This window comes from Leucoraja erinacea, chromosome 33 (genome assembly GCF_028641065.1).
Source record: "Leucoraja erinacea ecotype New England chromosome 33, Leri_hhj_1, whole genome shotgun sequence".
NCBI lineage: Eukaryota > Metazoa > Chordata > Chondrichthyes > Rajiformes > Rajidae > Leucoraja > Leucoraja erinaceus.
In genome coordinates, this window is record NC_073409.1 from 4,715,134 (window position 1) to 4,742,040 (window position 26,907).

Consider the following 26,907-nt stretch of genomic DNA (forward strand, 5'->3'; position numbering starts at 1 on the left):
TGTTTAGGAAAGAAATTAAAAATGGATGAGAAAATAAAAAATAAAGATAATTCTTCAGCTGAGACAAACAACCAAGAAATAAATGGCCATGTTGAGATTTTTAACCCAATAACTCAGGCAACAATGTTAACTAGAAAACATGGAAGAACTGAAAATTTGTTCACCACATCTGGGGTAACAACATGTTGAGTACTGAACAATTGAGATAATTTGTTTATTTTTCTGATTTAACGGTATAAGACATTAAAAACAAAGCCATTCTTAATATCCAAAATTAAAGTGCTGTATTTTGACTAATCACACAGGCAGCACCCTCAAGAATAATTGCAGTCAAACAGCCTCAGCCAATTAAAGCTTTGCACAGGTTGAACGAACTATGGCACACAAAACCACCAAGTCTTGTATATGTCAGAAGGTAAACTACTAAATGATGTGCTTTCAATTATATGTACTCGAGTTAGTTAACAGACTACTTCGAAACGAGACCAAAATTGTAAACTTAAGTTATTGTTCTCTTGACAAACCTCTCTGTCTTGTCTGAATGAATGCTCGAGTTCACAATATATGCAGATCTACCGGGGCCAAAGAGATGGAATATGCACATGGTTTTCATATGAATTGTTGAGAGAAAAAAAAACAAATGGAAGCACTCCAAAATTACAGCATTTCCCATTTCTGAGCTGTATTTTATTTTGCTGCTTTAAACCTGACGTGACAGTATGCCACAGAAGGAGGTTCCTGTCTATTTTTTTTACTACACTGCAGGTACAGAAAACTCATGGGCCACATAACTTAAAAGTTGACATGACACTTTGCAGAAAGACGCAAACATGCCAAATCGTACATGAAAGAATGCATCTTCAAAAACTAGTACGCATATCAAATTATTGCAAGTTTTGTTTTAACATTTCAGTGAGTTTTTTTTTTTTGTTTAAACTGATAAAATACTTAGATGTCAAAGTGAAGAGTCTGTTTTTGAAATTATGACACAAACAGCTCTGTGATCGTCAATTCCCTTACGATGGAGGGCACAATGTCGAGACATCATAAATCCTGCAGCAGTTTGGCTTTCTTCACATTAAAGCTGTGGTCTTGGGACAAATGCAGCAACAAAACACAAACCAGTTGATCAAAAAGCACTTCTGCCTATGCTCTGGTGGTTTTCAGGGCCAACCAACAGCAGCAGTTCAGCCATTCTCAGTTTTTAAAGGTTTACATCACTGCATCTTTTCCATATCGCATTAATGTAGAAGCTTAACTTGCATCAAGCCAGTTTGCTGACAACTGCTTGGTTGAGTGTATTAAGCTGATTGGTCCATTTATCTAATGCAGTATATCGGGCGCCTCCTCTCTTCTGATGATCTAATTCAAGAAGTTGGTTGACCTGGTCAATCCGCCCATGAATAGTGCTGCAAGTGGAGCAAAACATTTGCTTCAGTAGGTTGAATAGAAAGTTTTCAATATCGTCTCATTTACTGTTCAACACAGAATGCAGAATGTTCCAATAACGTTAATATATTGAAGTAACTATGCGCCATTTAATTCATTTTAAACGAGGTCAATCTCATGCCAATAGTTAATCAAAGTTCAGAACCGGCATGGAGGAGGGACAAGGATGATAATGGAAGCGAACCATGGATGATCAGAGGTTGGAAAGTTGGTCAAAAAAAAAAAACGGAATTTCTTCATTTCTTTCAAATGAAAAAAATCTCACGAAAGATTTAAGAGGATGAAATCAGACGGTGCCTTTGAGGAATATAAAGAAAGGAGGAATGAAATCTATCGGACAATTTCAATGGCCAAAAAGGACCATAAAAAGGCTTTAGATTTTTATATACATACATTAAAAACAAGAGTGTAGAAAAGAACTGTAGATGCTGGTTTAAAACGAAGGTAGACACAAAATGCTGGAGTAACTCAGCGGAACAGGCAGCATCTCTGGAGAGAAGGAATGGGTGACATTTCTGGTCGAGACACTTCTTCAGACTTCAAAAACAAGAGTGTATCTGGGAGACGGCAGGAGTGCTCAAAGATCAGGAAGGGAATTTGTATTTGGAGTCTGGGAATGTATGTGAGGTACTAAATGAGAACTTTGCATCTGTTTTCAACAAGGAGGACAGTGAGATCAGTGTGGAGAATACTCATATGCAACGGAAATTTGAAATTACGAGACTGGTGGTGTTGGGGCTTTTGAAGAGTGTTAAGATGGATAAATCCCAAGAACCTGATGAGCTTTATCCCAGGTTATTCAAAGTGGCAAGAGAGGAGATTGTGAGAGCCTTGACGTATATTTTTGCAGCTTCTCTAGTTACAGGTGAGAATCCTGGGGACCAGGAAGTAGCTAAAGTTGTTTCTACTTCCAAAAGGAAGTAGAGAGAATCCAGGGAATTATATGCCAGAGGCCCTCAAATCAGTGGTAAGCAACCCATAGGAGAAGATTCTCTGAGACACCATTTACCCCCATTTGGAAGAGAATGGGAGAATTAGGGACAATCAACATGGCTTTGTACACGTCGGGTTGTGTCTTACTAACTTGATCAAGTTTTCTTTGAGGATGTGAAGAAGGTGATAAATAAGGGTAGGCAGTGGATGTTTTGCATAGGCATATGGATATGCAGGAAATGAAGGGATAGGGAAGCAGATAAGAGTTGGTCTTGGCATCATGTGCAGCACAGAAATTGTGGGCCGAAGGGCCTTTTCTTGTGTTGTACTGTTCTATTTTTAAGCAATGAAGGTGATAATAAAATGTAACTAATTTATGAAACAGGACATATCTTTGTTCCTTTGCTGCAACTGATGAATCTGGCAATATTGCACCAACTCAAGACATTCAATTGAAATACATCTACTTCAAGAAGGGTCAAAACACAATGTGCTGGAGATCCAGCAGGCCAGGTAGCATATTTGGGGGAAATGGAAAGAAGGTATTTCGGGCTAGGACCCTTATAGAGTTCATAGGAGTACGTCGAGGGAAAGTTGGAAAAGAAAGGTGGGGATGGAGCAAAGCCTGGTGAGTGATTGGTGGATTCAGGTAGGGGAGGGTGTTGATCGGCAGGTGAGTGGAGTGAGTGACAAATGTTAAGAGGTGAAAAGGAGACAAAGGATAATGAGAGAAGACATGTAAAATGGAATGCCAGATGGAGGAATGAGGGTGGAAGGAGATAGGATAGACTTGGGGATGATAGATGAGTGTATGAAAGAGGGGAAGGGAACTGGGTGATGGAGGGTCTTTGTTTATGGGGGGGGGGGGGGGGGGGGGGGGGGGGGGGGGGGGGGTTGGGGGGGGGGGGGGGGGGGGGGGGGGGGGGGGGGGGGGGGGGGGGGGGGGGGGGGGGGGGGGGGGGGGGGGGGGTATCGTGGTGTAGGATTGCCTGGTCGGTGAATTCAATGTTCATTGCATTGGATTGTAAGGGGTACTTACTTGTCCAGTATGCACTGCACCAACAAGCTCTCTACATCTCCTACGTCTATGTTCAACTCCTACGGCAAAAACACGATTGATTTAACAAACTAACAAATTATTGGTTGAATTTCATATAACCATTTACAATCCCATCTCCCAAACTATCCAATGTCTCAAGGGTATGAGGCGATTCAGACACACTAGTCATTGTGGACAGCCATCGGTTCTAAATGGGGAGGCTGATTTTGGAAATGTTCTCAATTACTCGATGATTACCTGTTTTACCAACATCCATCACAATGGACCACAAAATTACCAATTCAAATTCCCATTTAAAATAAGGGGGCAGTTTATAATTCAATGTGGCCAATTTTTTTCAGAACACATGACCAAAACATCAATGATGATTATAACAGCAGTTTGGGAATAGACAGTATTGAAATTTGGTAACTGAATATTAAGCATGAAAATGTTAAAGATTATATGACTAGAGGCAGTCTCTGTGTTGCAAAATCATTTATTTCTTAAACTTATCTAAATCTTAAAATTATCTTTTCTAAACTTATAAGAGGCAACACACTTGCGGAGTGGTCGAGTTGCTGCCTTATAGCACCAGAGACCCGGGTTCGATCCTAACAACAGGTGCTAGCTGTACAGAGTTTGTACGTTCTCCCCATGACCCTATGGGTTTTCCCCGGGTGCTCCAGTTTTCTTCCATATTCCAAAAATGTGCGGGTTTGTCGGTTATTTGGCTTCTATAAATTGTCCCTTGTGTATGGGAATGAATTAGTGTATGGGTGATCGATGGTTAGCATAGGCTCTGTGGGCCGAAGGGCCTGTTTCCACGCCGTGTATCTGAACTCTAAACAAAATAAGAATTTTGTTGTTCTGTTCCTGCTACACATGAAATTAAACACTCTTGTCTGTGGTACTTAGAGCCAGGGATATTATGTACCCATCTCTGATGTTAACATTCTATGACACAATGCAGACCCAGTGGGCCAAAGGGCCTGTTTCCATGCTGTATCCCTAAACTAAACTAAAGGCATTCGCAACCCAAACTTTTCCAAAGTAACAAATGAAGTAAAACAGTGTGTCGGAGAAGATCACAGAAACAGCCATGAAGGGAAGAGCTGCCACCAACCAGCCTCATGACTGAGTCACTCAGTCAGCAAGTGAGTGTGCTCAGTGATCTCGGCTCCACTCAACTCCTCTCCCCCCCCCCCCCACCCATTTGTTGTGGATTTTCACATTTACCAAATGAGTGTTGATAAAAGCTAACAAATATTAACTGTAAAATAACTCACCTTTGAAATAAATGGTATATGTATTCTAGTGTAAGGCTTTATTAATTTTATCAAGACTTGGGTTCTGATGTTCCTCAATAGTTCTGTGGGAAGGTAAAATCCATCAAGAGGAAAAAAAGTTAAATAATACCTGGGTAATACAGTCTCACCAAATATAGTGCAGGATACTGGTATGTTAGCTGCACGTTATATAGTATTAGGTTTAACCAAAGCACACACCAAATGGCAATATTTTTCCCCTCCATAATAAACATGCAAGATAATATTCTTCATCATTGTTGCGTGGAGATTTTATGGTTAAGGCAGCTGAATAAATAATGGGAGAATGTATTAAACGTGAATAATACTAGAGAAGTAGTGTGAAAATACTAAATCCAATAATTTTATGACTACTTGATAAGAAACAAATACTACTAACTAATTGTGGGATATTTATCAATGATGGAACAATTCGCAAACACTGGTAATCTGAAAAGTCGGCTATTTTTTTTGTAGCAACACGAAGGATAGGCAGCATCTTTAGGAGGTCAATCATTCAGCTTGTTTACCCACTGTTGGTTCTGTTCCCAACATATCCTGTTGTAGTTGTAATATTTCAATTGATGACCTGATTAAATAAAAATATAGAATATACACTGATGATCTTCATCTGTGTTCTTACATTTTAGAGTGTTTTGGATTTTAAATGTTTGGTCAAAGCGAATCTATAATTTAAAATCCAAAACACAAATCCTTCGTCTCGGTGTTTAATTTCATTTCAAACACTGAAATTATGGAAGTAACATTTTTAAAGGAAGAAACAAAGTGCTGGAGTAACTGCGGATCAGGCAGCATCTCTGGAGGACACGTAACGTTCGGGTCAAGGCCCTTCTTCAACATGATTTTAACACTAATCATTTGGATATGAAATAGAAACTAGTTTAACTGCTACCAACTACCTTTCCAGAATAATCATGAACTGATCCAGTATTATAGTTTTGCAGAGAACACACTTCCTTGAATTTGAACTTTGGAAATTGATGCAACAATTGTGCACCTGCTGTACCCCACAAACTGGAATTTTTTACACTTAAAAACTGCAGGAAACTCTATAATATCCATATTAGCTCTCACTGGTCTAGTGGGATAAATTTGTTAACAATTATTCTATATACACATATCACCTGTACTGTACTGCAGGATAAGAAAGCAGAATGAATTGTGCAATTGTAAAGCTTTTAGGACCTTATACAACTGATTAGTTAACATGGTTTTGTTCAGATGTATGCAAACATATGATATTTTATTAGCCAAGAAATTAACGTGATTTTTTTAAATATAGGCAATATCAAACCGTGGAACAATGAAATATTTTAATGCCTTCAGAAATATCATCAGTACATTTCATTCTTTACATTCATGCAACATTGTGCCTTTGCAATTACAAATGTTGAAATATGTCCAAAAACATAATGTGAAGGAAGACAGTTTAGACTTTGAGTATATGTTTTTGAAATACATGCACACTAACACGCGAGATAATAAGTTGTAATAGGCGACCCATACCTTCTATGTGCTCTCTTATAAAGGGATCATCCATGATGTTACTGTGATTGGTTTTCAGAATCTTCTCAAATTCAGTGATGTCATTATTTTGATAGGCACTGAGGAAAAATATACATTGATTTCAATTCTCTTCAAACATTGGTTTCTGAACAACTCTATTTTTCCAAAATCAAAAGTAATAAAAATAATCTATGATTCTATTATAGTAAAAAGCACATATTTGCTTATTTAAATTACCTTTGCCTGTTAAAATTGAGAATATCCGAAAATTTACAGTATCTGGAATTAATCTGTTTTATAGTGCAGGCAAAATATCATTTGTAAATACCAGAGTTTGAGTAGAAATCAGATTCTCCCTCATATAAATTACTTAAAACAAAAACAAAAAAATTCTTTCAATCAATCTCCTTACGAGAGTAACCCCAACAGTCATTATTACAGCCGAGTTGTACGTTAACAAAATAAACTTGTTGATTTTAAACAACTGCACTGCCTTTAAATTAATGGTTGCATTCAGAACAATATTGTACACTGTTCCTGGTTGACGTTATACCAATATCTTGGGCTTAGAAGCATCCAGCGAGTGGTCCTTCCTCACTTGGCACCAAGTTCATGATGCCCAGAGGCATCCTCAATCATCTCACCAATCCATGCTCTGATGTTAATGCTTGAAAATATATATTTTTCAAACTACATCATACTCAATTTTTAAACTAGAAAAAAAACCATATACAGTTCCACCACTGATTTTCAGGCAACTGATGGTCCGGCACTTCCTTTAATCTGGACACAATTATGAGAGCGTACTTGAAATCCCCCCCAGAAGTGGCACCTGTGCCAGATGAGGTGGTCAATCTTGACCTCATTGGGACTTCCGCAGCTGGACCTCTGATCGGCAGGTTGAATTCATCCCCAGGAGTCAGGAAACTGGAACTGTGTCCGGGCCAGAGCCAGCGGATCCGTTCCCATTGCCAACCAAGGCTGATAATGGAACCGATATCTCGGCCGCCCAGCAGCCTAGGTGGATCATTCTGGTACCATTAGAGTTCTGTCATGTTGGTCTGGCAAAATGGGTGATCCAGCAAGGCTCTGGAACCAAGGAGGCTGGAAAACCGGTGGTGGACCTGTTCTAAATTGTTTATTACATGAAGTCTCAATGATTTTGGCTTGCAAATCGAACACAGTAGTCAGGAAAATGAAGGTAGACAAAAGTGCTGGAGAAACTCAGCGGGTGCGGCAGTATCTGTGGAGCGAAGGAAACGTTTTGGGCCGAAACCCTTCTTCAGACTGGGTTTGAACCAGTTTGACCAGTCTGAAGAAGGGTCTCGGCCCGAAACGTTGCCTATTTCCTTCGCCCCCGCTGAGTTTCTCCAGCACTTTTGTCTACCTTTGATTTTCCAGCATCTGCAGTTCCTTCTTAAACACTCAGGAAAATGACACATTTATGCACAGTTTGACTTACCTTACTAAATTTGTCATTGCAAGTATCTCTGGGTCATTTTTGTAGGGTTTGGCCTGATGAAAATAGAATAAATAAGTACTGTGATAAAATGCTGCACCAAAGTTCAAGACTCTGACTGAAATCTAAATTATCATTTTACCTCCTGAGAATCAAAGGGATTAATTCCTGACTTCATCAGCATGTTAGCCAATACCAAGTATTTCAGGCAAGTGGTACGTCTAGGGCTTCCCGATTCATCATAATTCTTGAATGCTTCAAAGAAGTCGGTGTGGGCCTTTTCAAACTCTCCTTCTCTTAAGTGCATTTTACCTCCACATTCTGCAATAAATTAATTATACACACACTTTCAAAAAACAGGTGGAAATTGGCATCCAGTCATGGATTTGAAATTCGCGTTCTAGAAATATATAGTTATAACAAAATCGGTAGTATGCAGTACAGTAGATGGGTTGCAAGGACTTTTGGAATTGGTCAATTTTCAACATCCAAGGCCGGTTTGCATTCTCAGAGATATATATCTGCAAATTGGCCGATAACAGAATGGTGGTAGACTTTACGTTTGGGGATGAGAAAGCATTTCATTCCCAGTATTTCAAAAATTAAGCATCCTCGAATCACAGACTGCTTTTTACAGACAAAGAAAGAACGCTGTGATAGAAGCCAGTTTAAATATACAATTTCCCATTCCAGCAACCAAACTCGATTAAGAAGTGATCACATGTGTTTAATATTCCAGTTTCATACAAAGAAATTGAAACACTTTAGCCTCCTCTTCCCGATTAACCTTTTTCACACATGACCTTTCTCCACTGTCAGAGTGAGGTCAAAAGCAAATTGGTGGAACAGCACCTCAGATTTTGTGTGGACAGCTTACACCCCAGCGGTATGGATTTTGATTTCTCCAACTTCAAGTAACCCTTGTATCCCCCTCTCCCCCACCCTACCTTGCGTACTAGCTTCAGAGTGTCAAAAGCAAATTCTGGAACAGTTTCACTGATTGCATGGACACTAGTTATCACTTTCTCCAAACTTCAAGTAACCTTTGTGGACCATCTGTGTTGCGTACTAGCTTCACTGTCGTTCTGCTGAGTTTCACTGATTGCATCACTAGTTATCACTTTCTCCACAGACAGCAGTGGACCATTGTGGGCTCCATCTTTCCTTGATCATCGTTTCTGGCTTTGACTCGTCCTTTTGCATACCTTTTATTCATTTGTTCCATGCACCTTTTCATTTCTCACATTTCCCACTCCCCCGACTCTCTGATGAAGGGTCTCGACCTGAAACGTCACCTATTCCTTTTCTCCAGAGATGCTGCTTGACCCGCTGAGTTACTCCAGCTTTTTGTGTCTATCTTCGTTGACATATTATCTAACTGTACTAAAACTTCACAAAGGAACAAGCAAAGATGGAAATATTTGCAGAAGTACTATTTAACGGAACATTAACAGTTCTTGCTTTTGCAACATTTAAAAGTCCAGAAAACCTTGAAACAAAATCACAGTAATTCTCAAAAATTCTGTTGTGTGAACACTCACCTCTAATGACACCCATGATAAGTGGATGAGGAATAGCAGATTTAATGTGCAAGGACTGCTCATATAGTGCTTTTAATTTCTTATTATTCTTTTGTGCGGTATACATTTGGATCTCCAGAGCATAAATTTCTAAAAGTTGTGTCCCTTTCTTCAAATCGTCCTCACCATCATCAGTCTATGAAATAATAAAATACATTTGGGCCACAAGAACATAAAAAGACAGCAGGAGTAGATCACCTTGACCCTGGTGCAATATGATTATAGTGGATCTTTCAAAAATATATCTACTTCCTCTTGAAATATCTCCAATACTAGCTTCCACAACTCTCCAGAGAAGTTTAAAAAAATCCAGATTCCTGGACTACTATCAGGTCTCCCCTCAACCTCCAGAGATCTAATTAGATAGGACAATTCTCTCATCCCTTAAATTAGTTTGGTATTGTTATGAACTTTATCCAAAGTCAGTATATTGTTTTGGACAGGACAGCAAATCTCTGCATAAATCTCGTTGTGTTCCATCAGTGTGAAGCCTTTGGAGGGATACGTGTTAAATGTGGGCAAAGAACACAATGCAAATTGAGTTGGCATGGACAAGTTGGGTTGAAGGGCCTGTTTCTGTGCCGTTCAGCTCTATGACTCATTGCTGTTTCAGAGAACTTGCCAAACGCTGATTGACTCCACGAGCCTTTAAAAGTTGTTAAATGCTTACAGGCTTTGCCGTCATCATAACCAATGTCTTGTTTAGACCGTCACTAACATTTGTGACACTTTTGAGGCAATATGTCTGACCCTATTGTCCCAGATCATCGGAGTTTTACTGTTGGGTAAATCTTGCATGGGCAACATCACAAGGTTATTCCCAACTAAACCCTGTTATATAATCTGTATGTTGATGCATTAACAATATTTTTTCAAGTAAAATCAGAATACCTGGCATGACTGGTGGAGTTGGCGTAATATTTTCTGTAATTTCCCAAACTCTTCTCTTTCCAAATATAGCTTGCCAAGCTGAAAACAAATATACGGTAATCAATTGAGCATCATTCACAATAGTTATCAAGGGCTGGATGGTAAGCTGGTCAGAATGCAATTCAACAAATAGAAGGATTACCTTTGTGTTTGTCTTAAACCATAATCGGTCATTTTTTGCATCTTTTAAAGCTTCAAGGGTAGTTTCATAAAATTCTTGCAATAAGTCCATCTGAAAAATAAACATGCAAAGAGTTGCAATTCCCCCCAGTGTGGCTTTTTGAAGTATCCACTTTAAAGTATTGAGAGTGATTCGATTTGGATCGCAACCAGAAGAATGGTGCTGGCTCGAAGAGCCGAATGGCCTACTCCTGCACCTATTGTCTATTATTATTATGAATGGATCAGATGTTTACATTGGGTCTATAAAACTGGTCGTTATTAATATTAAGGAATAAAATGAAAAGGGGCCATTCCTTCCTCAACCCAATTCAAGGTGTTATACTGGACCTGAAGCTATCTTCTATTTGGTGCCCTTACCCCTTTATCCACCATACATATCAATTTTTTTTGGGCACAGTTTATTTTTACATCTACAGGCCGTCCCCAGGTAATAAAAAGGTTCCGTATTTACAGACATACACAAGACAATTTCAGTCATAAAAGACACAACAATCACACGATACCGTAACTATTGTAATGTATGGCATTAAAAGCACGCAAGAATGATAAGAACCATTACTAAAGAGAGAGAGAGAGAGAGAGAGAGAGAGGGAGAGAGAAAAGAGAATATATATATAGGTGTCCATGTCAGGTGTTTGTGACCTGGGGAAGGCCTGCATTGACATTATTCAGTGTTATTCACTGCCATTCCAAAGTTTTGCAAAATTAATCCCAAGCTCAGCAGCCACAGACAGTTTGCTTTCCATGATCATAGAAGTATAGTCGTGAGGTTGAAGGAGCACTAAATTTCATTTGTTTTAAGTTATGAACAATTTACTTCTGACTTTAATATTAACCAGCTTTCTCAACAGTATAAAATTATTTTTATTCAGTTTAGATCTGACTAATTTGACACTGAACCAAAGACATTGTTTGAAAGCCAGTGTTCCCTGCAAAATATACTGAAGTACAATGGGTCTCAAAAGCAGAAATTAAAGCCTACAGAATATTACTTTAGTTAATTTGTTTCAATCATTTAGTTTTCTATATTACCAACAATGTTATAAGTACATAACTATGGGACCAGAGGTCTTGATGCTTCCTCAACAACTCAAATCTTGGAAATTAAACATGATTTACATTACTTTGAAATGGTAGAAAGATCAAATGTGCTTACAATCCTGCCATTTCCATAAGTCTATACCTGTACTTACTGCCAGGTTAATTAGATGACTGATACCAGATTGAAGTAACTGATTTACTTAACCACTTCACCACCCGCACCAGCAAAAGCAAACACTGATGTTACAGTTTTGTCACATCTATCCATCCTGACATTATGCAAATATTTTTCTGACCTTTGATTCAGCTTCCCCGCCAAAGCAAGCTTTCAGGTCCGTTTCTGCGATTCCCCCGCTGCTACCCTGCCTCTTCATCGACTTCTGCTGCTTGACCAAGGTAGTTGCAACAGGTTCCAGAGAGGGCAGGTAAGGTGGGGGAAAAAAAGGGAAGGGTAAGGAGGAGATAGAAATAAAAATATGAAAAGGACAGAAAGATGTTAAAATGGGAAGAAAAAGTAATGTGGCAAATAATTGTGAAAAATAATTCAAGAAAACGGGTTCAGAGGGGGAAGACATCACATTAAAATCAACACAAGATCAGAAACAAAAATGAAAAAGCAAATATAACATAAAAGCAGGCAAAACAAAGAGAAATAAGACTGGAATAAAATATATTAAAGATTCCTAGACTGCTTCCCTATTATCATTTTCTCTCCTATTCCTACTTGGGAACACCAAATGGATGGATGTTTCTAACTTCCTCATCACGGCAAGTTATGAAACTTGGAGTTTTGTGGAGGAAAAGGGCCGATGGGAATTTTTGTGGGTGTGTTAAATAAACAAGGCAAAAAATAAAAATACAGGACACCCATTCTACCTCAATCTAATACACTTCAAATGAAACCAGTTTCATGCTGTCAAATAGTGCATGTATTAAGCAGGAGTATCGATTGCAGTGGGGGAAACCCTACAGTAGATGCAGAGATTTAGAACATTTGGATTGGAAGCTATTATTTTTCCTCTGGTGGCTATAGAAAAAAAAGCCACCAAGAGCAACTTTTCTAAAGAGGAAAACAACACTCTACAGTACCACCACATTTGCAGAGAACTGAAATCTCACTGTCTTTCACAGTTCACAATTAAAGCTGTTCCCTTTACATTATTTTCAGTTGGTGCAGTGGTCAGGAATTAACTGGCAACTTTTTTTTACATTTCCCGTTACAGATCATTGGTGGTGGCCTGTTCTGTACATCATGATTTTGCAATAAGTTTAATAAATGCCCATGAACACGTCAGATTCAACCTTTGTGCAAATCCAACCTCATTCACCATGACGAGTGTTGCAATGTACAGAAACACATGGAAACTAACAACTGGGGTGGGAGGGTGCTTGCTTCAAAGGTCCAAATTCTACCTGTCAAGACTCCGTCATAGGATTCTCACCAGATTCAGCTGATTTACATTTTATAACCTATTCAGGTACTTGAACAGTTATTCAAGCATGAGATTTGGGGGGGGGGGGGGGGGGGGGGGGGGGGGGGGGGGGGGGAGTGTTGTGGGCAGTCACTTTTTCAGGAGGAGACATTTAAAGTGGACGCTGCCCAACCTACATGGATACAAATAATGTAACAGGACCAAAGTGCAGAGGAGATCTCCTGGTGTTCCTTGGATATTTCTCCCTCTATTTCACATATAACTGATGTTTGCACAACTTGCTCTAAAATTTAAGCAGCTCCACATCTTCCTCTATTACATGTGACTGTATTAAAAGTGTGGCGTTGGCTATAAACTATGCAAAATAATATTTTCCTTTCCATACATAAACTTTGCCTGTTAGTCAGAAGAGAAGGACTGCAAAGTTGGAACTTGAACTCAAGAACCACTAAAGACAAAGACATTAGCTATCTTTTGAAACCTTCATGCAAAAAGTATTACAGAAAGATCAAGTTTGTGAATCTCTGGAACATACAGTATAGCAGATTCTAAGAGGCATAACACAGAAGAGTTGGCATTCCAGTGGCAAACTGAAATGCTTAATTAATACTAAATTCTCATGTTTGCCTTTATCGGTGACACATTGCAGAAGATCAAAATAAACACAATGGGGCATGCATTTACTATGCTAAACAGAAGGCATACCAAAATTCAGGGGCACAAGTAGGATTTGGTTTAATTAGGTAAATTAAGCTGTCAATCTGCTTTGAGGAAATTAAACATATAATTGAACGATGACCCTGCCACAGGGTCTCCTGCTGGAAGGTGGGATTATAGCTCTTCTTTAACTGGCATAGACACGATGGGCTAAGTGGCTTTCACAGTGTAAATTTTCTGATTCATGCTCTTGATGTAGCATCCTCCAGACCTTCACCTAAATTTCTACTCTTTTGGAGAGTCAATGGATTAAATGCTGCCATACATCACTGATGACCATACCTATGTGTGCATGTGTTCCAGCAAGTCATCACGGAACAGCAATCGTACAATAATATCCTGACAGAAGAAAGGCATTGGGGTATTCTAACAAAAAATAAGTTCAGCCACTTAAACTTTTTGCCCATTTTCAAACAATCTTAAACAAGGTTTAATCTGTTAAATACATAAAGAGAATGTGTTCCGATTAAAGAGACACATTTTAAATGGTCAGAGCAACTACTCTCCATCTTGAGACATGGGACATCACCTCAACCTTTTTGATAAGTAACGTTAGCTTAGAGATCATGTTCAATTGTTTGCATGATGTACTGATGGCCAAACAAAACAACAAGGAGCAAAAGAAAAAAAAGTCAACTGATGATGTATTTCAGTGGCAGGTGCAAGTGTTATTTGATGATTAAACTCAGTTTTCTGATTTTAAGAAAGGTGACTTGGAAAGTACACATTTACATGCATCAAATGTCAAAGAGAATAATCCCAAGCAGCAAACAGAAACACTTGTTAGCACATTCACTAGTTGGATCCCGCAGCATACAAATGTCATGTGAAATTTAATCACACTACTACATTCTTGGCTTTCGATGAGACTTAAAATCCTGACACAAAATGCTCACATCACATAAACCTCATCTTCAGTGGCTGCATCGCTCCAAAGCCTGGTACAGATTCATCCCAGCACGCTCAGGTTAAACTATACTGTTAGCATCTGAATGCCCTTTCAAAAACCAAATTTTCTCTTCATCAACCATCTCTCTCATACATGCAACATGGATCCTTATCCATACTTTTGCTGACTCCTCTATGAACTATTCCAGTGTTCACCTGGCTAATCGACCTAACACATGGATTTATCCACATGTAAAATGTTCAGCTTAATGGCCCGATCGACATTAACTACTAGAGTCCAAGTTATAACCAGCATCACCATTATTTTGTTGCACGGCCTCATCCTTCCCCAGAACGCTGCATTCTTGCCTCTTGTCGATTTGTGACTCCTTCGAACCCGCTAATATGGCTTCAGCAGGTTTGTATTCCACAGCATTCTAAAATTTAGGTACCAAATTCATGTCTCTTTATTCATCCTTTCTAATCCAATACCCATTTGTTTTTCAGTCTATTAGTATCTAGCCTTGGTACTGATGTTTCTCAAGTTATTCTTCTGTGCAGTGCCTCATATCCAGCATGTTTTTTCACTCCAAGTTATTGAATACAAGGTTTAATTTCTTTATTTGACCGTTCATGCACATTCTGCAAGTCATAAACAGTAAGAACCAGAAGCTTTTTCTTCTTGTCTAAACAACTTTAAATTGTGGCCTCTCTGTTTCTCACAATCTAGCCTTAGTCATCCACTACTTGTTTGCCAGCCTTAGACTCAATATTAAAATGTATTTATGAATATTTACACTTTCACACTTGAAGTATGGATTTAAGGTTTGGGTTTGACAAGCAGCATATTTACATTCTGCTATTTTTTTCCTCTCTCTACAACATTGTTGCAGCTGTGGATTCACTTAACTATTGACAGAGTTGTTTCACTGCCACCCGCTGTTTGAACACTGAACCAGGCTGTTTCTTCCAGCACAGTCCTGGGCAGTCTTCTCCAGGGAAGCTGGCTTCCAGTACACTGATGTGGCCTTGGGCAAGTGATCAGCTGTGCTGTCAGAACAGCATTGATAACGAGAGCCCCCAATTGACATTCACAAACATTCAAAATCACTTCTTAAATATAAGTAGTAAAATCATGTACATACGTTTAAAAGCAATTAAAATCTAAATCTTCCTCCTGCTGTCAATTTCTCCCATGCACTTCAATGGGCCAGAAGGTAGGCACAAAATGCCAGAGTAACTCAGTGGGACAGGCAACATCTCTGGAGAGAAGGAATTGGTGACATTTCGGGTCGAGACCCATCTTCACCTATTCACCGAAACATCACCTATTCCTTTTCTAGAGATGCTGCCTGTCCCACTGAGTTCCTCCAGTACTTTGTGTCTATCTTCGGTGTAACCTGAATCTGCAGTTCCTTCCTACACATTTCATCTGTTTGATGGGCCAGCTTTGGTTGTGCCAGAAAAACCTGGTGTGGATTCATCAATCACATTTCCCAGTGTGGGAGACGGTCACAGGTTTGTGCTGACCTATTATAATGTAGTCACCAGTTTAGTGTTCGTGAGTTCCACTCGCACTCAACTGAGCAGAAGGGTACACTTCCCAGTTATACCAATCATAGGTTCATCAACCAAGAGGTCCATCTTGATTTCACTGGAATATTACCCCATTATGAAATGATAAGTTAATAACAAAGTTCTTTTCAGATGAATTTTAAAAGCATACCTGTTTAGAAGTGGATATATAATCAAGGATGGAGTTGATTGATTTCTCCGAATAATTTCTTGTAACTGCACTCCTGATGTATGTTAACAGCTGCTTATATCTGTTCATCATTTCTGGATAGTTACCCTGTGGATTAAGCCCCAATTATCTTCCATTTGTGTCTTTAATTGACCATATTTATAATTAAACATTTAGAATAAATAAATAGTTGAGCATGTACGAAGAAACGTCTCATCAAAAGCACTCCATTAAAGTCAAAATCTGGGATCTGGGCACCAATGGCATGGCCTGTGTTTCACGCTTATCTCTAACTGCCCTTTAAAAGTGACAGTAAGCTGCCTTCTTGAACCACTGCAATCTTTCCAGTGAGGGTATTCCCATGGGTGCTGTTGAAAAGCAAGATCTGGGATTTAGGCCCAGTGATATAAATGGATGTATTTCCCAGTCAAAAAGGCATGAGACATAGAGAGGACCTGATATGGTGGCGCTAGCCTGGACACACTGCTATTAGAACAGTACAGCACAATAACAAGCCCCATGGCCCTACTTAATGTGCAGGTTTGGGAGATGCTGTTGAAGGAATCTTGGTAGGTAAGTGTAGTGCATTCTGTAGACAGTACATATTACAACCACAATGAGAAAAGCTAACTGATCTGTCCTCTCACCTGCTAGAGAACAGTCCAGACTTCCATCAACCTCATTGGAGAACTTGGTACTATCATTAATAGGACTTTAGCTTGAACTAAATGTTATATCCTCCAACATGGATCTGTACACTGTGGATGGCTTGATTGTAATTATGTATAGTCTTTTCTCTGACTGGACAGCACCGCAACAAAAAATGTTTCACTGTGCCTTGGTATACGTGACAATAATAAACTAAACTGAAAAGGAATGAATGTTTAGGGTGGTGGATGGGATGCCAATCATGAGGGCTTAAAGTTTCTTAAGCAGTGGAACTGAATGGGTTGAATTGTTTTGAGGTGTTAGGAAGCGAGTCATTCACTGCAGGACAAGCAACCCGTGAAATGCTCCTGTAGTTACAGTATTTAAATGGAAGACCCAGTTCCGTTTCTGGACAATAGTCACCATAAATAATAATATTTAGCAATTACATCTCTCATTTACTTCTCTTTGAAATTCAAAAATATTCTTCTTTACAAAGCATAAGCACTTGAACATGCATCTTTTTCCCCACGATAGGAAAAAATTTAAATACTGGAGGGCATAGCTTTAAAGTGAAGGGAGCAAAGTTTAAAGGAGATGTGTGGGGCAAGATTTTTTTCCCCCCACAGAGGGTAGTGGGTGCCTGGAACTGGATGCAGTGGGTGGTGGTTAAAGCAGACACTTTAGTGGCATTTGAAAGACTTTTGGATGGGAATATGGATATGTGGGGATTTGGGGAGAAAGCAGGAACAGGGTACTGATTTTAGATGATCAGCCATGATCATATTGAATGGCGGTGCTGGCTCGAAGGGCCGAATGGCTTACTCCTGCACCTGTTTTTCTATGTAGGGAATGGAGGGATGTGGGGTATATGCAGGTAGATAAGTGATGGTCTTGGCATCATGTTCACCACAGACATTGTGGGGTGAAGGGCCTATTCTTGTGCTGTACTGTTCTATGTCCAATGTTCTATGTTAAAATAGTATTCTATGCGTATTCTTACCAGCTTAAAGTTGATTTTAATCATCTGTTTGAGTGCTTTAAATCCCCATTCTCCCTTTTCACCTTCCAGTTCCAATACCTGTGCAGAAAAAAAAAAGTTTAGCCTATTAAGTCACATGGGATCTGTGGCAAGTTGGATACAAAATTGGCACGGTCAAAGAAGATAGAGTGTAGTGGTGGAGGAATGGTCTTTTGACTGGTGATAAATAAATATTCATGACCAGTAAGTCATGCATGGGGGAATCATTTAAGAAATTGTCAACAGAAACTGCACTTTCATATCTTCATTAAATAAGAATCATAATTTTGTAACCTGCAAAAAAAAACTAAAGAGCAGAAACTGGAACGATATTAACATTTCACACACAGGTTCCTCCAAAACAAATCTAATATGACAGTGATCATAAATTACAAATGTAGGGAAATTACCTAAATGAGATAAAATCCTATTTACTAGATTATATTTTGAATGATCAATTATGGAGTCTGTGTACTGTTCTTTACTAAATGTATAAATTAAGAGTAACATTTACGTCAGTTCAATTCATTTCGAATGTGTACTCACTACTGATTTCCCAACTGGGCAGAGTAAATTTAAATTCTAGCTGCCATGTATTTAACTATGACTCACAGAGATAAATGTCCAGTGGGATGTACATGAAAAAATATACTAAATTACACAAATCAGAGGAGGGGAATGGCAGTCACGAGAAGATTGGTGAAAGACTGCAAGAGCATGGGCTGATAGTTGACCGATGCAGCTTAATATAGAAAAATAACATTTAAAAAAATACAATAATAGGGAAAAGAAAGCAATGCTATTATTTAATAGGGACAAGAGGGATTTAGGTATGCAAATTTACAACTCATTTTAATAGAATCAGATATATAGTCTGTTCAATAAAGAGAAAGACAATTTGATTTATGTCTGGTGGAATAGAATATAAAATAAATTACACGATCTGGGTGCTAAGAGTTAGTTGAAGGACGGCACAGTGGTACACCGGTAAAGTTGCTGCCTTACAGCGACAGCAACAGAGACCCGGGTTCGATCCTGACTACGGGTGCTGTCTGTATGGTATTTGTACGTTCTCCCTATGACTGTGTGGGTTTTCTCCGGGTGCTCCTGTTTCCTCGCATATTCCAGAGATGTACAGTTTTGTAGGTTAACTGGCTTTGTAAATTGTCCCCAACATGTGGAACAGTGCTGGTATACACGGTGATCACTGGTCGGTGCGGACGGTGGGCTGCAGGGCCTGTTTACACACTATCTCTCTAAAGTCTACAAGCATTTGAAAATTTTGGACATCTCATTATTCTAGGGACATAAAAACAAACACAAATATTCAAGCTTAGTTCTTATCAACATTACATGTATTTGCAAATCCAGTGTTATTTTTTCCATTGAAGCAAATAAAGTAGAGACCCAATGGATTTTAAGATGACAGAGTGGCAATAAACCAAATAGTGATAGATTGCAGAAACGGGTTGGTGAAAGGGTCACGAAATTAATGTATAAATTCAAGATAATAAAAATGACAATGAAAATAAAATATAGAAATATATTATTCCTTTGTTTCCCATAAAACAATAAAATGAAATCACTAAAATGTCTCATACAAAATAGATCAGTGCAGATCTGATCACTCAAATAACCCATTTCTGTGCTGTGACATTGTACAATTTCAGAATGATAGAACTATCTTTGCTCAACAGGTACATAAAATTCTCACCCTTAGTATTTGATAATATAGTCGAAATGCTCGCTTGGATTAGAATGTAAATTCCTATAAATATTTTACCTTCTGGAAGCTACTAAGCGCTGCTTTAGGATCATCCTCCTTCAACGCTTTGGAATTGTAGTACTGATTTTCCAAATCCACATTTGGCTCAGAGTTGCTGTCTTCAGAATATTCCTGATGTTTAAAAAAAAGAAATAATTCATGTCCAACCAAAATATTTGGAAAACCATTTTGAGATTAGAGCATGTGAAATAACCAACTGTAAATAACTATAAATTGACTCCTTATGACGAAGTGTTATAACTAACAGCTCTCTGCTTCAACATTCAAACAAGTTAGGATTACAATTTTAGACTCAAAATGCTGGAGTAAATCAGCGGGTTCTGGAGAAAAGGGATAGATGACGTTTTTGCGGTCGAGACCCTTCATCAGACCCAAAGGGCCGAAGCGACTTGGACGTCAAAAGTTACTACTCTTAAAGAATATCTTAATGTTATCATCAGACTTGTCCCAAAACGTCACCTATTCCCTTTCTCTAGAGATGCTGCCTGACCAGCTGAGTTACTCCAGCATTTTGTAAGCACCGATAGGCTACTATTTGCATACTTTGGGTATGTAAGCAAAGAATTTCACAGTGACTTTGTCACATGTGACAATAAAGTATTAAATTAAATTAAATTCAATTCATTTTGTTCAAGAAGGAATTGCAGATGCTGGAAAATCGAAGGTAGACAAAAATGCTGGAGAAACTCAACGGGTGCGGCAGCATCTATGGAGCGAGGGAAATAGGCAACGTTTCGGGCCGAAACCTTTCTTCAGACTGAAAAAGGGTTTTGGCCCGAAACATTGCCTTTTTCCTTCGCTCCATAGATGCTGCCGCACCCGCTGAGTTTCTCCAGCATTTTTGTCTACCTTCAATTCATTTTGCGTTTATTTTAGGTGTAAACCAGCATCTGCAGTTCCTTACAATTTTCTTCAGTGTATGCATAGTATCGTGGAAATGGATTTTGCAAGAAAGTATATTCATCTGATGACACTAGAAAGTGAAAATAGAAAGATAACAGAACCACCAATGAATAATAACTACATAGTACCTTTACTGATTTAGCTTCCTGAAACTACACATTGATTAATAATTAAAATAAATTTGCCAACTAATGAGTGAAAGGTATTCCGTTCAAATAAAGAATGGATGAAAGAACATTAGTTATAATCCTCGGTAAAAGAACCCCTGGTGAAATGCATAAAATGAAATACTGGCAGTTCCTTGAAAACTTTGCATTATTACATAACAAAACCTAGAATACAATTTTTTCGCCCCAGATATTCACATAGAAGCCAATTTTAAAAATATCCTTCAAACAATTAATCTTTTGAAATGAGGTGCACAGAGACTGGGATGTCAAAATGACTACAATCTAAGAGTATCTTATGAAAATTGTATCTGCAGCAAATTTCATAGATTGTACCGGTTTTGGATTAAACATTTGATTCGACCAAACTGTGACACTATTGCATGTTTACTGAATTTTACACCCTCAATATCATGGAAAGTGTATCCTGAATTAGGACTTTCAAAACTTATCTATATATACATAAGGTGAATTGTGACAGTGGTGATTTCAACAGATTATGTCATAAACAATAATCTCCATCAATGGATTAACTACTAAATTGCTTTGCTGTCAATAAAGCTTGCACAATCCTAGTTCGAGTACATTTCCCTAAAATTCAATGACAATGTCGATAGCGTATTAACACTGTTCAAATTCATTAATATTCATTTTCATAAATCTGTCTACTATTATTTTGCAAAACGATCAATTCTATGAAGGCAAAAAGCACTTGATTTTAATTGAAATTATAAAAACATTGAAAGGTTATATAAAAGTTCAATTTGATTTAATTTTGATTAACTGCTTAATTTTGATTTCAAAAGAATATGTGATAATACACATCAGTAACAGACAAATACACATTTTGATAAATATGACAAAATGTGCCGAATGCATGTATGACAGAGAGCTACAGTTTCAAAACATTACAGACTAACACCAATAGCTTAGTTATTATTACAATTTCAGTATAAGTATTCAGAGGTTGTTGTCGTACATTATTTATGTTAAGGCAAATTAGGAGGCCCTAAATGAGATGGCATTGGCGATTCACAATGTTCGTACTAGAACCAATATGAATAGAACTAATGACAATTGTACAAGACACAGTACATTATTTATGTTCAGGTAGATTGAGGCCCTAGATCAACTGACACGTTGAAATTCACAATTTTCGTACTGGAACCTACATAATTAGAATTAATAGCAATCGTACAAGAGACACTGTGAGATATTTTTGAAGTATTGGGTCTCTTGAAACAAGAATAGGCCCAATCTATTTCGGCCTAACCCGGCGGGCTAGGCCCGTCTCACAAGGTTACCAGATATCTGGGAATCAGCAACTAAAACACCACCCGGAATAGTATGGATTTGAAAGAAATGAAAGGCAGATCAACCTCAGCTGCGTTTTAATTCGTACTGAGATTCCGCCTGCAGGTAGTAAGGTTGAAATGTTGGAGCTCGGTCTCACACACACAGCAGCCACAGCTCCTGCTGCAGGAGGAAGGAGAAAAAAACCGGCCTCTCCACTCTCAGCCGCCAGGAACTACCTCCAAAAGAAAACGAGATCTAATTCTACGCGGTAAACCGCGGACACTAGAGCCATACCAAGTCGTAGTCCTCCTCATCATCGCACATAAAGTCATCCTCCATGTCAGACATCTTGGGAGTAGTTTGGCGTGTGTGAGTGCGCTCCCCTCACCATCCCCCCCCCCGGCATTGACCGGGGGAAGCTGCTGCCTGTGACACACGCCCTAGCAACCCGGCGGAAGCGGGGCCTGTGCTGGGCTTCTGTGGGGAAATGTCAAACAATAACAACAATCTGCAAAGGGGGACGGACGGAGTTTAGCGCAGTGGGTTTATGTTTATGGTTACGGTTCCTGTTCCTGAATACTCAGTCTGAAGAAGGGTCCCGACCCGAAATGACGCCCATTCTCTTTTATCTCCAGAGATGCTGCCTGTCCCGCTGAGTTACTGCAGCATTTTGTGTCCATATCTCTGGTGTAAAGCAGCATATGCAGTTCCTTCTCACACCCTCTTCGGGGTAATTCCGGCATCGGTTGGCAGGATATCCGTGGAGAGCGGATCTGGGAGCCTGGCCCAAGGACTCAGTGTGGCTCTATAACCTCAGCTGCACAAGTAGCCTGGAGTAAGGACAGGGGCAGGGGCAGGGCAAGGAGCCGCCGGGGGGGAGCCCAAGGCAGGACAGAGCGTCTGTACACCCTGTACTGTGGCTGTGCAAGTAGCCAGGCGTGGGGACAGGGCAAGGGGGAGTGGGGACAGGACAAGGGGGAGTGGGGAGTGGGGACAAGGGGGGAGGGGGGGGGGCAAGGGGGACGGGGCAAGGGGGTGGGGGACAAGGGCAAGGGGGAGTGGGGACAGGGCAAGGGGGAGTGGGACGGGGCAAGGGGGGATTTCAAGCCAGTGGGGACAGGGGGACCCCTCCCAGGTGGGGACGGGGCACAGACGGGGGGGGGAGGGGGGGGCAACCTGGAGTGGGGGGGGGACAAGGGGGAGTGGGGACGGGGCAAGGGGAGTGGGGACGGGGCAGGGGGGAAGGAGTGGGGACGGGGCAAGGGGGAGTGGGGACAGGGCAAGGGGCAAGGGGGAGGGGGACCAGGGGCAAGGGGGAGTGGGGACTAAAGGGGGAGGGGGTGGGGACAGGCCGGGGGAGTGGGGACACCCTCGACTGTGCAAGTAGCCTGGAGGGGAGGGGGGACGGGGCAAAGGGAGTGGGGACGTAGGGGGAGACGGGGCAAGGGTCGCAGGGGGACAGGGCAAGGGGGAGTGGGGACGGGACAAGGGGGAGTGGGGACAGGGCAAGGAGGCGCCGGGGGTGATTTCCAGGCAGGACAGAACCCCTCCCACGTCTACAGAACACAAACCTGTGCCAGGAGACTGGCGTAGGGACAGGGCAAGGAGTCGTGGGGACAGGGCAAGTAGGCGCCAGGGGCAATCCTAAAGGCAGGACAGGCCGTCTGCACACCCTCGACTGTGCAAGTAGCCTGGAGGAGGGACAGGGCAAAGGGGTCGCAGGGACAGGGCAGGGCAAGGGGTCGCAGGGACAGGGCAAGGGGTCGCAGGGACAGGGCAAGGGGTCGTAGGGACAGGGCAAGGGGTCGTAGGGGCAGGGCAAGGGGTCAAGGACAGGGCAAGGGGTCGTAGGGACAGGGCGGGGTCGTAGGGACAGGGCAATCGTAGGGACCAAGCAAGGTCAGGGGAATCCCAAGGGACAGGGCACCTTCCCACCCTCGGCCGTGCCAGGAGGCTGGTCCAGGGCAGAGCAAGGAGCCGCCGGAGGAGTCCCAAGCCACGGTAGAGTGTCTGTACACTCCCCGGCCGTTCAAGGAGCTACGGGGGAGGGATCCCAGATCAGGACAGGGCACCTCCTCGCCCTCAGCTGTGCAAGGATCCCACGACAGGACAAGGAGCCTCCAGGGGAATCCCGAGCCAAGGTATCTCCTCACTCTCGGCTGTGCGAGCAGTCCTGGGGAAATCTCACAAGGTGCTTTCATACCTTGTGCAAGGAGATACGGGGGAAGGAATCCCAGAACAGGGTAAGACTCCTCCTCGCCCCAGACCAGGGAAACCAGCGCCGGGGGTGGTTTCAAGACAGGACCGAACCCCTCCCACGAGGAAGAGGGATGGAGGACGGCGCCACGCCGCCGCAGCAATTCTTGCAAGTGTCAGAAAATGAAAGGTAGAGAGCCCTCGCAACTTTATCTCGGTTTAAGCAACTTGGCTGAGTAATCCACTGAGTTACTCCAACACTTGGGGTGTGCGTGTGTGTGGGTTTGTAAACTATCAGCCAGAGTTCCTTGTGCCTCTATTTTACTGTTTGCGATGCTTAATGATAGACTCGCAAGTCCCGGGATGGGATTGATGATTTCAGGCTTTATTAATCACGAGACGAACAGTTGTGCTTTTTATTTGGTTAACAAACAATGTCGAGTTCAGCTTTTCTGAAATATCCATCTGACAAGACGCGATCAGTTGTGTTATGTTCGACACGGACATAACATGGTGTAAATCGACACCCGTCCACGAAAATTCCGTCAATTCAATCACTCATTTCACTTATAACACAATTGATTTGGTTTATTTGATGAACTGCATACGTTCCCCTAATCGACAGACCACTCTTACCCAGTCGTTTACATTCGTCATAGTTTTCCAAACGTTTTAAAGAGATTTTAATTGGGATTATGTCACGAGGTGCGCAAGGACTGTCACGAGTGCAACACGTTTACACTGTTTAGTTTCGTCATGGCTCGTGTGTGCACAGTGGCCAAGTGTGCATGACACCAAAGTAACATAAAATATCTGGCACATATTGGTGGACAGTGTTTGGCTAGGGGTTTTAAAGTAGCAGGGCTGCCAACATTGGGTGGCAATTGGGAGTTAGAAATTGCGACAGACCAAGCCCGAGGGAGCGCCATTGGTTCGAGCTTTTGCATTTTTCAGCTTGAAATAGTGCAATCTAGTGCATGCTGTAGCGAGCATTTTAACTTACACTTGAATGCAATATTTATGTTTTATAGTGGATTAGCTATGAATAAGGTTAGGCTAAATTACATTCCTAATTACATTCCACAGTAGAGCCAGGCTCTGATCAACAGGTGCAGCACATGAATGATCTTAATATATAGGGTGATTTCACCAAATGTCAAATGAGCATAGATCCCCCCTCACGTGACCGAAACATTTAACTGGAGGACATATGTCACTTCGGTACATGTTAGTGAATGGGGAAACACGCATTTTCACATCCGTTAAAAACATGGTAAACGGCCAATTTTTGAGCTGAAATTTTCAGTGCTAGTCGGGGTGACCGTGAAGCACAGCGACCTAAATTTTCAGGCAAAAAAAAAGATAGAAAGTAGGGTAATTACAAGAGGGAACTGAAGGTGGAAAAACAGCGGAAGTGCTTAGCAGACATTTGCCGTGGAGATTTAAAGATCCAAAATATTGGGAATTAACGCATTTGCTCGCTGAATTTCATCAAAAGTAAGGCATTATTGACTTACTTTTGATGAAATTCAGCGAGCAAACTTGGCCTTGCTCCTAGCCCCTCTGCACTGACAATATATCTGGCCCACACATAAAGCCCCATATCTGACCCCCTGGATTTAACCTATTATGTTCAAGTCCACAGGTGCTTTTCTAATGCGGTAATCTTTTATGGGGCACTTCACAGACCAAATTTTGTATAACAAAATTAGGTACATCCATTGGCTTCCTTGTTATCTAACATGCTAGTTACTTTGTCAAAGAAGTCATCAATTGGTTGAACACAATTTCTCATCCATAAAATTATACTCACTCAACTGTATAAGTATTATGTTACCATTTCCTTTATTTTCCTAACAAACTGTCCTGGAGTCATTTTCACCCCGAATATTTGCAGTATTTTGCTGCCTTCTTCTCAGCTGGAACTTTTTCGAAATGCAAAATCCAATAACTATATATTTAAGCAATATTATTCTATTAAATGTGATCCTGAAGGCATGGAAATAATAAAATATTGAGCAGTTGAAGGGTGTGAGAGGTTTCTCGGATGTAAATGGGAAAGGACTGAACAAGGAGGGTATAGGATCTAATCAAGGTACAAGGACATGAGATCTCTGGGGCAGGAGCAGGCGGAAACAACGAGTCTGCCAGTGCAGTCCTGTTTGTGGAACCTGGGGAGGAGGTTGAAGCTGGTATTGTGGAGCTGCGGAACGATAAGGTTGAAGGCTGTGGAGAGCAGATCGCCAGAGGTGATGAGATTAGAAACATTTTGGGAGATGATAGCCTGCTGTTTGTCTGTGAAGTCTTGGTCAAGGGGTCTGAGAGCTGGTGCCTGGCCTCAGCACTGTAGAGGGCAGCCTACCAGACCACAGCGGCACCTCGCTTATCGGCGGGTTTAACAACTGTTTGGATTGTTGCTCAGTGAATGATGGGGCTGCGCGTTCAGAGGGGGTGAAATTAGGGTGGGTAACGGAGTTGGGAAGTCAAGACAGTTGATGTCACACTGGCAGTTGGAAATAAAAACGGCCCAAAGTGATTTGAAGGCCAGCAGGGGGAGTCCCAGAGAAGGGAGAATCTTAGAGCCAAGAAACATTGAAACAATTTAAAAGGAAACTACGTCAAAGCGAGAGTGAGTAAAAGTTAAGAATTCTAGAAAGGGC

The 26,907-nt window shown here is 40.9% G+C and overlaps 2 protein-coding genes across 4 annotated transcripts in view; one reads left to right on the top strand and one right to left on the bottom strand.

Moving 5' to 3' along the window:
• Positions 1 to 200: 200 nt before the first annotated feature.
• On the bottom strand, positions 201 to 22,502 carry cops2 (COP9 signalosome subunit 2). Of its 2 annotated transcripts, none has more exons than XM_055661067.1 (14): positions 22,346 to 22,502; positions 19,683 to 19,796; positions 17,882 to 17,959; positions 16,213 to 16,338; positions 11,745 to 11,831; positions 10,367 to 10,456; positions 10,186 to 10,263; positions 9,256 to 9,430; positions 7,857 to 8,035; positions 7,718 to 7,770; positions 6,256 to 6,353; positions 4,711 to 4,793; positions 3,422 to 3,480; positions 201 to 1,409 (listed from the first exon to the last, which is right to left on the bottom strand). In XM_055661067.1, exons 1-14 carry the CDS (start codon positions 22,397 to 22,399, stop codon positions 1,265 to 1,267), a joined length of 1,419 nt encoding a protein of 472 aa, XP_055517042.1. In that variant the 5' UTR covers positions 22,400 to 22,502; the 3' UTR covers positions 201 to 1,264. The 2 variants fall into 2 exon arrangements, with proteins under 2 accessions (XP_055517042.1, XP_055517041.1); XM_055661066.1 differs by having other exon boundaries at positions 11,745 to 11,834.
• Positions 22,503 to 22,636: 134 nt separating this feature from the next.
• The window catches only part of galk2 (galactokinase 2), a 57,369-nt gene continuing 53,098 nt past the window's right edge, over positions 22,637 to 26,907 (top strand). The window contains exons 1-2 of one of the 2 annotated variants that reach the window (XM_055661069.1): positions 22,637 to 22,886; positions 24,265 to 24,437. In XM_055661069.1, the coding sequence (XP_055517044.1) occupies positions 24,382 to 24,437 (56 nt within the window). In that variant the 5' untranslated portion in view covers positions 22,637 to 22,886; positions 24,265 to 24,381. Of the gene's footprint in view, positions 22,887 to 23,956; positions 24,438 to 26,907 lie in introns of those variants that run through there. The other variant, XM_055661068.1, reaches the window with a different exon arrangement.